Below are 15,369 nucleotides of genomic sequence, written 5' to 3'. Positions count from 1 at the left end.
TCTCTCAAAAAGCTTACCCAGGATCGAGGTAAGACTGACTGGCCTATATTTCCCCGGGTCCTCCTTCCTCCCTTTTTGAAGATGGGAACTACATTGGCCCTCTCCCAGTCCTCTGGCACCACACCAGAGCACCACGAGTGCTTGTACAGCCATACTGGGGGTCCTGCAATGACCTCAGCTAATTCCCTCAGCACTCGGGGGTGGAGATCATCCGGACCAGCTGATTTGAATATGTCCTGCCCCTCCAGACGTTCCCTAAATACATCCTTCCTGACCCACGGCCTGGGTGCACCTCCCCGGGGCCTGAGGAGGGCCCAGCGGGGGGGGTGACCTGGTCCCTGCTCAGGAAAATGGAGGCAGAGAAGTCATTAAATATGTTAGCTCTGTTGTCTGGTGTGACGACCAAATTTCCTAGCGTGTCTTGCAGGGGCCCCACGTTACCCAGTACCTTCTTTTTGCCCCCTATGTATTTAAAAAAGGACTTCTTGTTGTCCTTGATCCGGGTCACTTGTCCCAGTCCCATCTCTGCCTTGGCCTTCCTGACCCCCACCCTGCATCCCCGAGCCACCGCAGTGTAGTCATCCCTGGTGATGGCCCCTCCCTGCCATCGGGTGTGCGCCTCCCTTTTAGCTAGGAGACATTCCCGGATGCTTTTGGTGAGCCATGGGGGCTTTTGTGCCCTCCTGCCCCCTTTGATCCGTGTTGGGATTACCTCCCTTTGGGCTTGGAGGATCGTCTCCTTAAGGAGCGACACACCTGGCTCCCCTCCCCTCTGGGACCTCAGTGCTTCCCCAACTATTCTCCTTAGCTCATTGAAGTCCACCCTCCTGAAATCTAGGGCTGCTGCCTTGCTGCAGGCCTTTGCCACCTTCGCTGGATGGTGAATCCCAGCAGGTGATGATTGCTGTCACCCAGGTGGTCGAGCACCTGCAGCCCCTTCACCAAGTTGTCTCCCGTGGCCAGCACCAGGTCCAACAAGGCTAGGAACCTACGTGAGCAGTCAGACCCGGCTGGCTGCTCTTCCCAGCAGATGTCTGGAAAGTTCAGGTCACCCACGATGACCATGTCCTTTGACCTAATGACCTCCGTGAGCTGACTTAATTCCTGGTCTAGCTCTTCCCCTTGTGCTCATGTCTCTGTGGGCATGGAGAGGCAAACCGATTATATCAGTTTATTGTGGGGGGAGGGAGGAAATATTTATAAATAACTGTCTTTTATGTTGATTTTTTTTTCAGTACCCTATTGCCAAATATATCTGCTCTTCAGACAGGCACTGTGTACAAGGGCGTACAGATTCCCTGAGCAATGGTACGTGGGTCCCATATTCAGATTGAAACTCGTTTCTGGCTTCCCCCTTCTACTGCACTGTTGATAGTTGCAGGCTGCACAAGACCTTGTTTCTACAGACAGAACGGTGGTGCAGCTCTGGTAAAATGCTAACGGGTACCTAAAACATTATTGGCTTCATCATCAAAATAGGAGTTCTTATGGGCATTGAATCAGCCTTACTGATACAATGCAGCTTTGCTTTCAGCCTGGCAGAGGAACAATCATTTCAGGTATGTCTGTACCACTCTTGTTCAGCTGGGCAGCACTGTGCTATAGCTCTGCACACAACCCTCCAAAGAGGTGGTAGTTGGGTGCCTCAGGGCAGCGCTGTGGGTGGGCTGATCAACACTGTCTTGCAGAACTATAGCACCACGTGAACACAGCTACATTAGATCTGGCTCAGGAGCTAGCATGTGCAAAATGGCACGGCATGTAGCAGAAAAGTGCTGCTTCACATGCCAATTGAACAACTCCTTTTCCCCTTCTGTACAGGAATTCAGACAGGAAAGTGTGTACAGTATAATGCAACTATTAAGACCTGTGAAGTCTCTGCCTGGTGCCCTGTGGAATCAGTAAAAGGTGCCCCAGTGTAAGTAAGAGGCGTATTGCCTGTTTATTTAGTAATTAAGGGTATGATCCTGCAAAGCAGTGAGAGCTGAGGTTTCTCAGCCCCTCCTAGTGGGCCACTGGAAATGCACCTTGTAAAACAGCAGTTTCCTTTCTAGCCCTTATTATTATTGTTAGAAATTATTGACAGTTATCTTTTAACATCTTCTCTTTCATAAAAGACAGGTCCATAAATCATTATTTTGGTAGCAGCATTTTGATAATTTATAAATATGTTGAGGAAAAACACAATATGGGTCTCATTAGTTGTATAAGTGGGAAATTCTTTTAAATTCTGACTGTAACAGTGTCCCAGGGGAAGCAGTAAAATGCCCTAGTGTTGGTAACGTAAAATTTGACAAAACTCACAAAAATATACTGGAGAAAATAACTCTTCCTTGAGCCCAGAAGTAGACTATAAATGGGACCTTTTAATTTAATTGTTTCCCCATCTCTAACTGCTCTGATCCCACAATTATAAAATATTTCAGATTCAAAAGTTCCACTTAAACGTGAAGTCACTCATCTGTATCAGAAAAAGTAAATTAATTAATTAATAAGATGAGCACTCTACTTAAGATCTAAGGATATATTATTCCATTAGTCCCTGTTAAGTAGCAGCATTTGACGTACGTACACAAGAAACTAGTTCAATCATCTGTTATATTAAACTTGACCTCACTGCTGGATATACAGGACAAATTCCCTGCACGTGAGAACTGGTGCAGCAACTTTGACTTGAATGGAGCTGTGCCAGTTTAAAGCACAGTATAATTTTGTTCCTGTGAGCGGTTGGTCTGTTTCTGCAAGGCTGGAAGCAGGAATACTACAGGCAAAAATCTGTCAGACTTTTTTTCAGGGTAAGCACAACAGCATTGTTCAAAAAGGGTTCCTTTTTTCACCTGACTCAGGATCTCCTGCAGAACCCACAGAGGCCTTTGTTCCTGTACGTGTACCCTTGCTATAAAGCCTTCCACCACAACTTATTTTTCCTACAGCTCGTCCTTCAGCTGAGCTCTTTCAGCTCTTAATAGGAATTGCCTGACACACCCTGCCCAATTCAAATTAAAGGTCATGGTCAAGGGTAATGCAACCTAAGGTGGCCCCTAGGTCTAGACTGGTCAAGGCATACCAGTTTCTGTAGGCAAAAATGCATAGAAGTGACCTGGCTGGCACCACTGGTTGTTGCTCCTGTATGGCAAGATTTGCTGTGGCAATCTGCTCTTGTTATTAGAGTAGTATCTAGGCATCTCGATCAGAATCCAGCCCCATAATGTACATGCCATACAAGCAAATGTGAGAAGATAATGCTTGCCCCAAAGACACAGCTGCAGTTAAGAAAGCCAGGTTTTCCATTCCCAGTCCCCCAAGCCATCCAATTCCTGGGTCTACAACTCATTATTTTCAGTGTCATATTCCTCCTACTTATAATTTTCCAGGTAATAGTAAAGTAGTGTGGCATAAATGGAGCTATTTAACTCCAGGAAGATAGCTGGTTTAATAGCTTGCGTTACAAATTTATAAATATGTTCTTCTCTTAGGCCTGCCCTTCTAAGGAGTGCTGAAAACTTCACGGTACTAATAAAGAACAACATCCACTTTCCAAAATTTAATTATACTGCGTAAGTAAAAACGTTACTTCATCACTTCTGGAGAAGCAATTCTCCCAAAAAGGATTACATAAAAATGGCTTGTCTAACTCAACAGATTTGTGTATTCAGGGGTGAATGTACCTGGCAGAAAAAATGATTATTTTTACTGTTTTTTACTATTGTTAGTTCTTTCTAAGCCAACACAGTTTTAGGAGGGTGAGACTGACTCTATTTCGTCTCATGCATCAGCAACAGACTTGCTTGTAAATTCTCATGGATTTTGCCTCAGTAAAACCCCTGAAGGGTTAGGATCATAAGTATCATTTAGGACATAATACATCTGAGTTGCAAAGTCTTGCTGGTGGTAATGCCCAATGAGTCAAGGAACCAGCTCAGCTCTCAGGCCCCTGTTGGTGTCTGTAGAGCTGGTAGCTATAAGAAAAGAAAGCCTCAATTTATTTGTAAATTGAGTGAACATAGCTGCATTTATAGATGCTTTTCAGAGAAGAACTTTAATTTACCCTTTCAAATATTTTTTTGTTCTCTGCAGAAATAATATTTTACCAAAATTCAATATTACATGCACATTCAACAAGATTACTGCACCCACCTGTCCCATTTTCCGGCTGGGAGATATTCTCCAAGCAACAGGAGAGAATTTTTCAGACATGGCAGTTCAGGTTTGAGGCACTCATTTGGTTTCATGATCACTGCTAGAATTCCTCTGCACTATTGCTCTTTTATTTCCTCATTAATATATTGCATTACTTCTCGTAACAGACGTGTTCCAGTTAGAGCTTGATCCAGCAAGGTTCAGAGTGCCCCCAACTATCCCTGGACTTAGTGAGACTTGAGAATGCTCAGTGTCTTCCAGGATTAGACCTACATTGATTGAACTGTAATTACCAATTTGTATTACCATAGCACCCAGTTGTAGACCAGAACCTCATAGCATTGAGCACTCTACAGCACAGAGCGACATGTTGTGTTCATTAATTAAATAGTCTTCCTAAGTCAAAATCAAGCAGGGACTCCTATTTTTTTCTCACTTCTGCTAAAGGGCACCATCTCAGTAATGTCTTAGGGAGAAAAAACCTACCAAAATCTCATCTGGAAATAGTGCCTTATATCCTGGCCTGTGCTTTTCCACCAAGTCTTATTTTATGAATGTCCCAAGCAGAACACGTGTAGCAAACTAGCCAGCTGAGTCTCACAACCTGTTTCTAAGGTCAGTATTTACAGAAGGGTGAAAGGGAGTTATGGAGAAATAAAGTGATTTGCACAGAACCAATAACCAAACCCCGTCTACTGGGTTCCAGTGTCCAGACAGGCTGCAAGTCCATCAAAACTTCAACATTCAGGTACAGATCTGCATTTGGGATTCCTGTCAGAGTTCATTAAAGTTTCAGCTGAGCTGCCTTTGGCTTAACTTAATCAAACCATGGTCAGAGAGGGTGAGCTAAGTCAGGATTTTGTTTTTAATTAGAGGATGAGGAAAAAAAACACAAAAAACCAGGAGATGCCTCCAGAACTAGGGTGAACTCTAGGTTCTAGCATGCAGGAATTCGGAGTCATGTACAAGCAGCCTTGGCTTGATGTGGAAATGCATTTACACTTGCACTACATCTGAGGGTGTGATCCTGCCACTGTAACACCCTCAGATCTCTCTTTACTTCACTAGGAGTTTGGGGCACAGAGCAATGGCAGAACGGGACCCTGCTCAGTCTTCTACATGTGTTCCTGAGCATGCTGTAGAGCTCATTTCCTTTTTCTGGCTGCAGGGTGGAATCATGGGTATCGAGATTAACTGGGACTGTAACCTGGACAAATGGTCCCACCACTGCAGTCCGAAGTACAGGTTTCGTCGTCTCGATGACAAAACCACCAAAGACTACCCTGGTTACAACTTCAGGTAAGAGACAGGCATTCACTGTCATACCTAGCCAGCAGCATGCTCTCTATCTTGGCTGTTTGAAAACTTTGCTGAAAAAAAACCCCAGTCCCCAGCAGTATGGTCAATTCAGACGATGAAGCATGGGCAGGCTGCTCGGAGGAAACCTGCAGACTGCCAGCTTGCACTGCGACTGGCCAGCACTGTGCTAATCAGCATGGACAAAGGAAAAAAAAAAGTCACGCACCCAATTTCCCTCCTCTTCCCTCCAAAAGAAAGGTTTAACATCAGAAAGATGTGTAATCTGAAAAAGTAGGGCAGGGAAGGTTAATGGGCAACAGGGAGTTTGATTAGATCCTAATAGAAAATTGGCCCAAAAGAGTCTGACAAAGCTAATTAGAAGCAGGGGGTGGAGGAGAGTTTGCAAAACATCCATCTAATTTCTCAGCTTTGGGTCTCAGTTATTTTCTAAGCATGTGTACAGTCTCCAAGGAGGAAGCTCCATTTTTTGTGCCAAAAATAACTCAGCCAGGGTTCAGTTCCAGCTAGGTTATGGGGCCAAATGTTATTCTTACTGAAACAAGCATAAATCTGGAATAATTCCACCGACTTCTCTGGACCCCCACAAGGTTTGTGCTGGTGGAGGTGCAGCAGGTCCCAAGCGTCCCAGGGTCCTGCGGTCAGCCCTTGCCTGCCCTCGCTTGCTGTGGCAGGCAAGAAACAACAGGGCATGTGGGACAGGCTTTGATGGTCACATCGATTAAAGAACAGTTCCTCAGTTCAGTCAAAATGGACAAACTTAGGCACCTTTCCCTGTGTTCGTATCACTGGGCCATCCCTGCTCAGGCTTGTATGTGGTCTGCAATTAGAGGACCCTGCCCATTCCCCAGCTTTGCAGGCTGGCTAGTCCCCAACATAACCCACCAGCCACAGGGCTGGCTAGGTCCAAAACAACCCACAAATAATGAACAGACTACATGCTTGCTCAGTGCTGGGGCTTCCCCTGGCTCCAGCCCTCCTGGGCCTATCCAGTTAAACAGTCTCAGGTCCAGTCACCACACAGCTCTTTTCCAGGTGCTCCTTTCCCTGGCAGTGCCAGGGCCTGACTGGTCAGCTCTCCTCACTTTATGTATCCCCAGGAGCTGCCCCTTCCAGCCTGCAAGCAGCCCACCTTAAAGATGAGTGTCCCTTTTCCCACTCTGACCCTTGTGCTCTCTCTTGCTCTCTAGTAATGGAGGTAGGGTCTCCTGTTACAGAAGGGGAGAGCCAAACCTGGCTTCAAAAGTCTCTCTTTTCTTCTGAACATGTGAAGCCACCAAGCAGACTGGAGAATTCCCTTGCATGGGGAAGCTTCACACATGTAAACACATTGACAGAGATGTGACTTGGGCAAGACAGGGTAGCACAACTGCAATGGTACAACCATGTTCTCTACCTAGTGGAATCTAATGGCAATGGGTAAACTCAAAAAGCAGTAATCATTTGCCTTCCTGGGTAGGTTTGGGGATCCGTAGGTCTTTATGAGATGCATGGGTGCTTTCATCGCAGTGGAGAGAGGGTGCGGGGGAGGATCTTAGGAGGAACGTGTAGCAGGATAAAACAGAGTTGTTTCCTGAGGCGTGGACTGTGCATGTTGTTCTGCGTGGGTTATCTCCTGGGCCTGGGCAGCCTGCTTCTTCCTGCTGCTCTACACCAATGTGGAACCCCACCGATTTAATAGGATCAGGACTTACTTCCAAGTGCAAAGGGTTCAAGGTGCAGCTGCTTCATCTGACCATCCATGAAGCTGTTATACATCCAACTGGAGCACTACGCTGAAGGAACTTTCTGTGGCATTTTGAGCCAACGTTTCTTCATCATCCTCCAGAGATAGCAAGTAGCATGGGGAAGAACTGCCCAATCCAGAAGATGCTGGTACAGCCTCAAAACAGAATCGCACAGAGCTGCAGGCATCAGAGACTTAGCCAAGCCCTGGCCAGTAAAACATGCGTCAGCCGTGGATTGCGGAAAATGAAAGAACATTTCACGTCTGCCCAGCAAGGAAAATTAAAGCCCATTATGCTGTGTATTGCTGAGTGACTCACTGCAAAGTAGATCCTAGTGAAAGGAAAGCTGATGAATACAAGGCAGATTACAAGCACTTCAGTGCTGTACAGAATTCAGCTCACAAGAGCAATGCCTCGAGGTGGGAGCAAAAGGTGGCTGAGGCTGGTTTGTTAGGATTAAGGTGTTAAAGTACATCTTGGAAAGCTTAAGGAAACTTTGTCTTTAGTCACTCTGAAGAGGAGTGCGAGTTCTTGGCACCCACCATGTCAGGAAGTTAAAGGCATGCAGCACCTTTCCGAAAGGGGCTGAGGCTCCTGGGAAGAAACCACTCTCCTGCTTGGGTCTGTGCATAGGGTGCCTGCCAATGGATCTGGGAGTATCTGAAGTCCCAGGGCGATGGGTCTGGGATGGAGGACGCTCACCAGTTGTAGCACCCTACATGGCGTTTGGAACGATTGAGTTCTGCCTGCTCAAGCAAGATGGTTTTCTGAATGATTGAGTCCTGCTTAATTGATAGGAGTTGGAACTGATTTGGCTGATTTGACCTGGAACACGAAATATATTCCCTGGAGTCCAGTGCTTGAACACTCAAGAGGTTTGGGGGCCTGACTTGGGCCAAGCCCAGTGGTCCTGCCTCACATGTTGCTCAGTCTTAAGCTCACCCTGATGTAAGGGTAGGCTGCCTTCTCCTGAGGGACAGTTTAGGAGATTTGTTTCCACAGTTTCCCTCAGGAAACCGGCCACAGGGCCCACCCTATAGATACCCAAGGCATCTCTACAAGGCCCTGCACCTCTGTGCCTGCTCTGCCCCCAGCAGCCCCCACCTGGACTTCCTAACATGGGGCCTGACAGGGCTCCCATCACCGGTACCTGCCCTTGGGTACCACTCTTGGCAGAGGATCTATAGCACGAACTGGCAGCAGGAGTTGCAGGGAGATAACAGACCCCAGGCTTGTACTATCTCTCTTCTGGGAACTCCCTTATCCTGAGCTGATTCCTTCCCCTTCCAGTGATCCCAAACTCCTGGTACCTTCCCTGGGATCCCTTTAGAGCACATCCTCCCTTGCAGGAAGCTATTCTCCAGCTCTCTACCCTGCCTGGGCTTTGGTGCCAGATCTGCCCAGAGTGCCAGGCTGGCAGAGGACCCACTGCAGGGCTTCCCTCAAACTGCCCAGATGTTCACTTGTTTTTCAGGTTTGCAAAGTACTTCAAGGATGCCAGCGGCAAGGAGGAGCGGACGCTAATCAAGGCCTATGGAATACGCTTTGACATCCTCGTCTTTGGCACAGTAAATGCTATTCTTCTGATTCCCCCCAAATCCATAGGGTGCTGTGCTGTCACACCTAGAATATTCTCTGAAATGCTGGACTTGCTCAGGTGCATTGTGTACAGAGACAGGGAAGCGCTGTCAAGTTGTGTGTTAGGCCTTGCTTTGCCCAAAGAGCAGTGTGAAGGGAATGGTCCTCATTGGTGACATCTAATCACTCAGTTCTATTTTGCACCAGGCTGGAAAATTTGACTTCATTGAGCTGGTGGTGTACATTGGGTCGACCCTCTCCTACTTCGGCTTGGTAAGAGATTTATTTCCTGTGCTTATGGAAATGACTCTGAGGACGTCTCATTAAGAAAATTGAATCACGGCTTGTTTTTGTTTGCACCAGGCTGTGTTCATCATCGATTTTCTTATTACTTCAAACATTTTTCCCTGCTGCAAATCACCTGTCAAGGAATATTACTACAGGAAGAAGTATGAGACTATGCCAGGACCAAAAGCGGTAAGGAATGCAATCAGCTGATCAGCTGCTTAAGTCGCACATTCAAATTCACACTCTCCCTCTCAGTATTCATGCTGCACCTCCTCTGTGGCACAAACTGAGCCTCTAGGCCAGGGTTTTGTAAGGAGTCTGAGAGAGCTGAGTGCCTTCATCTCAGCCATAAAACTGCATCACCTCACTCCTACCAGCATCTCTTCCTGCTCCCTCTGCTCCAGTTCCCTGTGCCTTCACCACCTGCTTGCTCTGCCCTGCCTTCCTCCATATTCTCCTCTTGCCTGGAACAGCATCCCACTCAGCATGCACCTTCTGTGGGGCTTTTATCTGAGAAAACAGTGCAGCATCTGCCCCACCTGAGGATGCTCACTCTTCTTGTTACAGACGGTGATATACGTGTCATATGTTGATAAGCCACACGTGATTCTGGTAGACAAGCCACTGGACAAGAGTCTGCAGAATATTAAGGGTCAAGCTCTTAAGGTAAGAACAAGCATCTGCGTTTGTGGACTCGGTTCCAGAGTGAGTTGAGTTTTGCTTCCCCGGCCTCTCCCCTGACACTACCAAGTTTTGGAAGGGCTGGGGCCAGGACCCTGCAAAACTCCAGAACTTAACTTTGTTCTGTAATCTGAAAATAAATGTATTTGAATAAAATTAAAAGATGCTGCTACCATTTGGCAGACACCCTTTGTAGATGTCCATTACAATGATTTGATCTATCCAATTCCAATTAGATAGGAGTTTGCATTAAGGAAACCATCCACTATAATTGTTTTCCCTCATTAGTGCTCTCAAAGGAAGGCCAGGATTGTGAAAATTAACTTATTCATTCAGTGCTAGAGATATGTGATCCAGGGATTAAAGAACTTGGCCAGGGAACATGAACTGCGATTGCCTGTGCTGTGACTGTTATGTGGATAAAGGACTCCTGCCACCAGGGCTGTTGATCCAACACCTTTCACTGGGTATAAATTTACACAGTGTATTTAAATTAATGTCCACATGGTATGTGTGTGAACCAGCCCTGGGGAACCTGGCCCCCCTTAGCTGAGGGTTTGTTCTGCATTCAGTTTCGAGGCAGGTAAGCTATCATTTTCCAGATCTGCCACTTGACTCTTCTTACATCTGTTTTGCTGTATTAAATATGAGGCTTGAGCAATGAGAATCCAATTTTGTAAATTTAGAGTGATGTACTAATGACAGGTAAGTGGAGATACGGAAACTGCAAAAGAAAACACTACATGTCCTTACTTCACTGATGATGGGTTTGTTTTGGATTTTAGTTGCAGATATACCCTGAGTTTACTGATGCTACCAAGCACTCCAGTCAGGCCTCTGCCCTTGCAAAAGCCCAAGAGCTGCAACCTCTTCAAAGTAAAGGGCAAGAAGCTTCCTCCTCCCACAAGCTCCCATCTTGGTGCTGCTGTGGGAAATGCCAGCAAACAGAGGCATTATGGGAACAGCTCTGCTGCCGAAGAAAAGATGGGACATGCATTACAGCCTCTCCTTTGTTCGAGCAGCTTGTTCTTTCCAGATCCACGCTGGAGTTTACCCTGCTCTACAAAGAGCCCTTGTTGGACTTGAATACTGAGACCCTCAATAACCAGCTCCGTCACTGTGCTTACAAACAGTATATTCACTGGCGTTTTGGCTCTGCAGAGTTGGCAGGCCGAGCTCTAATCCCGAGTTGCTGCAGGTGGAAGATCAGGGAAGCATATCCCAGTGAAGATGGCAAGTATTCTGGTTTCAAAAAGAGATGAGGAGCTTACCTTTCCTAAGCCTCTGATGCAGTTCTAGCCCTGCTATGCAGCTTGTTTTACACAATTAAGCCTCCTTTTCTATTACAAAGCATTTTCCAACTGAAATTTGTTTACTTATACTGCACTGCTGCATGAATAAATTCTCTACCCAGTGGCATCTGTGAGGCAGTACTGTTATCTTCTGCTTAGTGCAGGAGTCTTGGGTTCAGTTCCTCACTCAGCGGACTTGGACAAAGAATGGAGGCCATCACTTGCAGATGTGACCTCAGGTGTTGGGTGCCCAATGTGGCAGAGATTTAGAGCAATGGCAACGGTAAGGGAAGTCAAAAGGTACTCTGCATCTTTAGAAATCAGACTGCACCAATAGTCATCTCAAGATGGGAGCTGAACTGTTAAGGAAGCCAAAAATAGATGGCACTTGAAATCTGACCCTTCTTTCTCCCTCTGGATCACGGGAGTAATTCTTACCTACCTTAAGAAAGGGTTCTGGAGCCTTGGAGGAAAGATGCTATAAAACGGAGAGTATTCATGTCATTGGTCTGCTCAGACTCAGACGCTTTATCAGTCCTTTGTCACACAAGTAGTGTGAGAGAGACAGCTGACCGGATTGGGCCCCTGAATATGTATTTTCTGGAGAAAGCTGTGCCACAACTCGGCTACCTCAGGCTTGTTTAGCTTTGCAGCTGGCCCAAGGCTCTGTCATTCCTCAGCTGCCTTTGCACGCAGAACTTACGGTGGCAGACAAGCCACCCCACAAGCTGCCAGAGTACATACATGTCCACTTGCTTCTGGTAGCTTCACATGGCTCCGCTATAAAGCTTTGGGAGGCCACCAGCTGCTGGGTGGACCATGGCCAGGGCTGTCTCCAGTTCTGCCAGCAAAACTCTGTAGTATGAACTAGGCTGAAGATGCTACCAGAGAAATTAGCTCCCTCTGGGTGAGGTTAGTAACACAGACAGTGCATTTTTAACCGTACGGTTATCGCAGTGGTGCCCCATTAAGCATGAACTCAGGAATTGCAATGAATAACATTTTTCCTGCTTTCTTACCTTACTGACAGACAGAAGTCTGCGCTCATTTAAACCGATGCTTCATTCACTGATCTTGTCCTGATGGTATCTGTTTAGCTGACAGCAGACTTTGGCCTCAGATTTGCTCTGACTTCAGTCTAGGCTTCATAATGCTTGGGGAATTGGCACTAGCTTCATTGCTAGCCTGCAATCTCAGGAGTGTGGAGAGCTCTGAGACTGCAAATAAAGGGTAGATACAGGCTAATGTTCCTGTGGGTTTTGTGTTATTTTTCCTTTCATTCTGATCCACCCCTTGTAACTTCTTGTAGAAATGAGGCAAGAGGGATAATAAAGCCTAGTCTAGACTAGGGTTATGTCAGCTCTGCATTATTATACTTGTGCAACTCAATAGCTTCTGCTCTTAATTGTCTATAGGTATTTTAGAACAAGTTGCTGGAAAAATATTCCAGCTCTAATTGTATTTCCAGTGGCAGCGTATACTAAATTGCATTGACATTCATGCAACAGCATCTCATTATATATATTGATTGGGACTGGATTCCTGAAGTCATTAACAGTCTTCCTACACTAATACATACGTTGGTTAACACACTTTCTTTGCTTTTGGATCTGTACTACAGATGCCAGCATCAGGAACTGGAGGTTCATTTGAGATTGACATTTTAGGTCTTGTTTGATGCATGATTTATGTTATTCTGCAACCCTTTTATCCTCCTGGTAAGTTTTGAGTCATAATAAAGAGTGTTTAATGTACTTGTGGCAGAGTAAAAGTCTCTCCTTTAGTGGTTACACAATAGTATTGATACTGAATTCCCACAGCCAACCTACCAGTTCCATTTGCTTATTCTTCTTGTTATGATTATTATGACTATCTGTGTTTCCAAAAGCCCATCATGGTATCTGGGCAGCCAAATATTAGTAGGAATACGAGCTCTTTGTCACCTTCCTTGGTGACTTGAGACTTCATTCGTATGGCACGCCTGATTGTGCTGTCAGAGGAAAAAAAGGTGCAGTAAAGGATGCGACTGGCGGGAGGAGATAAATAGTGAGTCTGGGACCTCAAGGGCCCCATTCTGTCCACGTAGTACACAGGGGCAGCACTGGGGCTCTGCTATGATTGTGTCAGCTGGTCTAAATTCTGGTCTTGCCTCCCTCCTAAAACCCGCTGGCTGCAGTAGAGGAGCAGTGGCGTAACTGTGCGAAGAATCTGGTCCCAAAAAGTTTCAGACATGCAAACTGACTTTTTTTGTGGAAGTCGATTGCAATTTCCTCCCAGCACTTGAGACATTTGTGCCACAAGCCATGTGTCTGGGTTGTCTAAAACCACTTATTCCAGCCACTGAAAGCCAAAGGCAAATTATGTTAGTCCTCGGGCATGATTTTCCACAACTCCAGTGACCAATTCGTTTTTGTATCCTGCTCATCTGACCCTAATGTGGTCCCTTTTGCCTTCATTACAAGCTTCATTTTGCCACTTTCCATCTGTTTTCATCCCTGTGGATAATACACATCTCACCAGTGTCTGAGTCTTTGGGTGACAAGTGGCCACATCAGGATACAAGTAACTAAAAATATATATATACCTACACTAAAACCCGTCTCTTCTTCCTGCCACGCGGACTTCTGGGAAATCAGCCATCTGCTGTAAGCAATCCATGGGAAAACCAGCTGGCAGCCTGCCTGGCTCGCAAACATAACTTGCAAAGAGAAAAAAAAGAATCAGGTTTGTGCCCTTTTTTGCTTACACTGATGCCTTAAGGCAGCCAGAAGGGGTGTGTTTTATAAAGACTCTCCTCTTCCCTACTCATTTTTATATGGGACCTGTGCCTCTCACAATGGAAGTCTTCATCTGATTGGGATCTTTGGGCACTCCTAAGGCAAGTATAAAATACTTAAATAGCAACAATACATTATTTAAACATGATTTAATTAGATTAAATCATCATTAAAAATTTAGGTCTGCCTACCATATTTTTTATTACAGGTTTCCTGGCTGGCTGGAGAACGAAGGCCTGGTGATGGGCAATTCATCACATAGGTGAAACCTCCGTTAATTGAGAGGGGAGTAATTGTGGTTCAGACAGATTTAAACTTGTTGCCTGTGTCTCTTTGTAGTGCAGCTACCACATGGGTTTGTTTTGTGAGTCTTGCTATAAATTACACTTGTTTTTAAGCTGCCAACTGCGGGAATGAGAGAATGCATCAGAATCGCAGCTTTCGTACTTAAGAAGGAAACTTGCTTCTAGTTCTCACGGATGCCGTGAAATGCTTGGAAACATGAAGCAAGTGTGACCTGAAGGCTCAGAAGAGAAGGGGTCCATTAAAAGGACCTTCTACCTATATTGTTTTTAAACAGTCTCATGAAGTTTTGAGTCCTGCCTCACAGCTGCTGAGCACCTGAGGTTAATGATGCCTGTTCTTCCCTCCTGGTTAAGGGCATAGAAAATCCCAGTTCACATCTGTGATCCCCACCCAGCCCTGGGATGGCTGTTCAGGGGACTTCACAGGTCAAAAATAAGCAGAAAAAGTTATCCCCCACCCAAGTCAAGCCTTGCTTGCCCATGTTGATGAAGCAAGAAGTTGCACAGACCCAGGCCTGCAGTTGGGTTGGTTGTTTCTCAGCCACCTATTATTATTTTTAATCATACAATCAATCAGACGCCAGGACAAGGAGCAATGGGCTCAAGCTGCAGCAAGGGAAGTTGAGGTCAGATATTAGGAAAAACTCCCTCACTAGGAGGCTGGTGAAGCACTGGAGCAGGTTACCTAGAGAGGTGGTGGCATCTCCATCCTTGGAGGTTAAGTCCTGGCTCGACAAAGCCCAGGCTGGGATTCATAAATTCATAGATTGTCAGGGGCTGGAAGGGACCTCACAGATCATCGGGCCCAGCCCTCTTGCTCGGGGCAGGAAGACAGCTGGGGTTTGGTGACCCCAGCGAGGTGACTGTCTAGTCTCCTCTTGAAAACCTCCAGGGTAGGTGATGATCTAGTGGGGGCCGGTCCAGCTTTGAGTAGGACGTTGGACTAGACTAGATGCCCTCCCGAGGTCCCTTGCACCCCTCATGCAGCTGGCAGCGAGCTCCAGAGATCACGTCTAGTCCAACTCCTGCCTGAGGCAGCACGAGCCCCATCTGAGCAGCCCTGCCCCGCGGTCTCCTCCACCCGCACAGCAGCCATGAAGAACGCCTGCCCTACGAGGCTGCATCCGCAGCTCCTCAGGTCCGGCTCCTGTACTCCACCCTCGTCCCACAACCCACTGGGGACCTCGGCTGGCGGCTCCTCCACGGAGCCGTCACCACGGGCGTGCACGTGGCGAGCTTCACCGACACCCTGGTCTCCCGCCCG

At 46.5% G+C, this 15,369-nt stretch overlaps 1 protein-coding gene and 1 long non-coding RNA gene across 2 annotated transcripts in view; one reads left to right on the top strand and one right to left on the bottom strand.

Moving 5' to 3' along the window:
• Positions 1-12,777, top strand: part of P2RX7 (purinergic receptor P2X 7) — a 16,479-nt gene extending 3,702 nt beyond the window's left edge. Inside the window, exons 4-13 of the mRNA XM_019507306.1 lie at positions 1,236-1,308; positions 1,822-1,918; positions 3,477-3,557; positions 4,078-4,207; positions 5,309-5,439; positions 8,659-8,752; positions 8,970-9,035; positions 9,126-9,239; positions 9,618-9,716; positions 10,517-12,777. Coding sequence (XP_019362851.1) covers positions 1,236-1,308; positions 1,822-1,918; positions 3,477-3,557; positions 4,078-4,207; positions 5,309-5,439; positions 8,659-8,752; positions 8,970-9,035; positions 9,126-9,239; positions 9,618-9,716; positions 10,517-10,993 — 1,362 coding nt within the window. The 3' untranslated portion in view covers positions 10,994-12,777. The remainder of the gene's footprint in view (positions 1-1,235; positions 1,309-1,821; positions 1,919-3,476; positions 3,558-4,077; positions 4,208-5,308; positions 5,440-8,658; positions 8,753-8,969; positions 9,036-9,125; positions 9,240-9,617; positions 9,717-10,516) is intronic.
• On the bottom strand, positions 3,530-8,668 carry LOC109290604. Its single transcript, XR_002095620.1, has 2 exons — positions 7,152-8,668; positions 3,530-3,959 (listed from the first exon to the last, which is right to left on the bottom strand). It is a non-coding gene; the product is annotated as an uncharacterized LOC109290604 (long non-coding RNA).
• Positions 12,778-15,369: the final 2,592 nt, after the last annotated feature.

This window comes from Gavialis gangeticus, unplaced genomic scaffold, assembly GCF_001723915.1.
Source record: "Gavialis gangeticus isolate Ggan-Ray unplaced genomic scaffold, GavGan_comp1, whole genome shotgun sequence".
NCBI lineage: Eukaryota > Metazoa > Chordata > Crocodylia > Gavialidae > Gavialis > Gavialis gangeticus.
The sequence above is the reverse complement of the archived record's forward strand: the minus strand, read 5'-3'. Positions and strand labels throughout refer to the sequence as shown.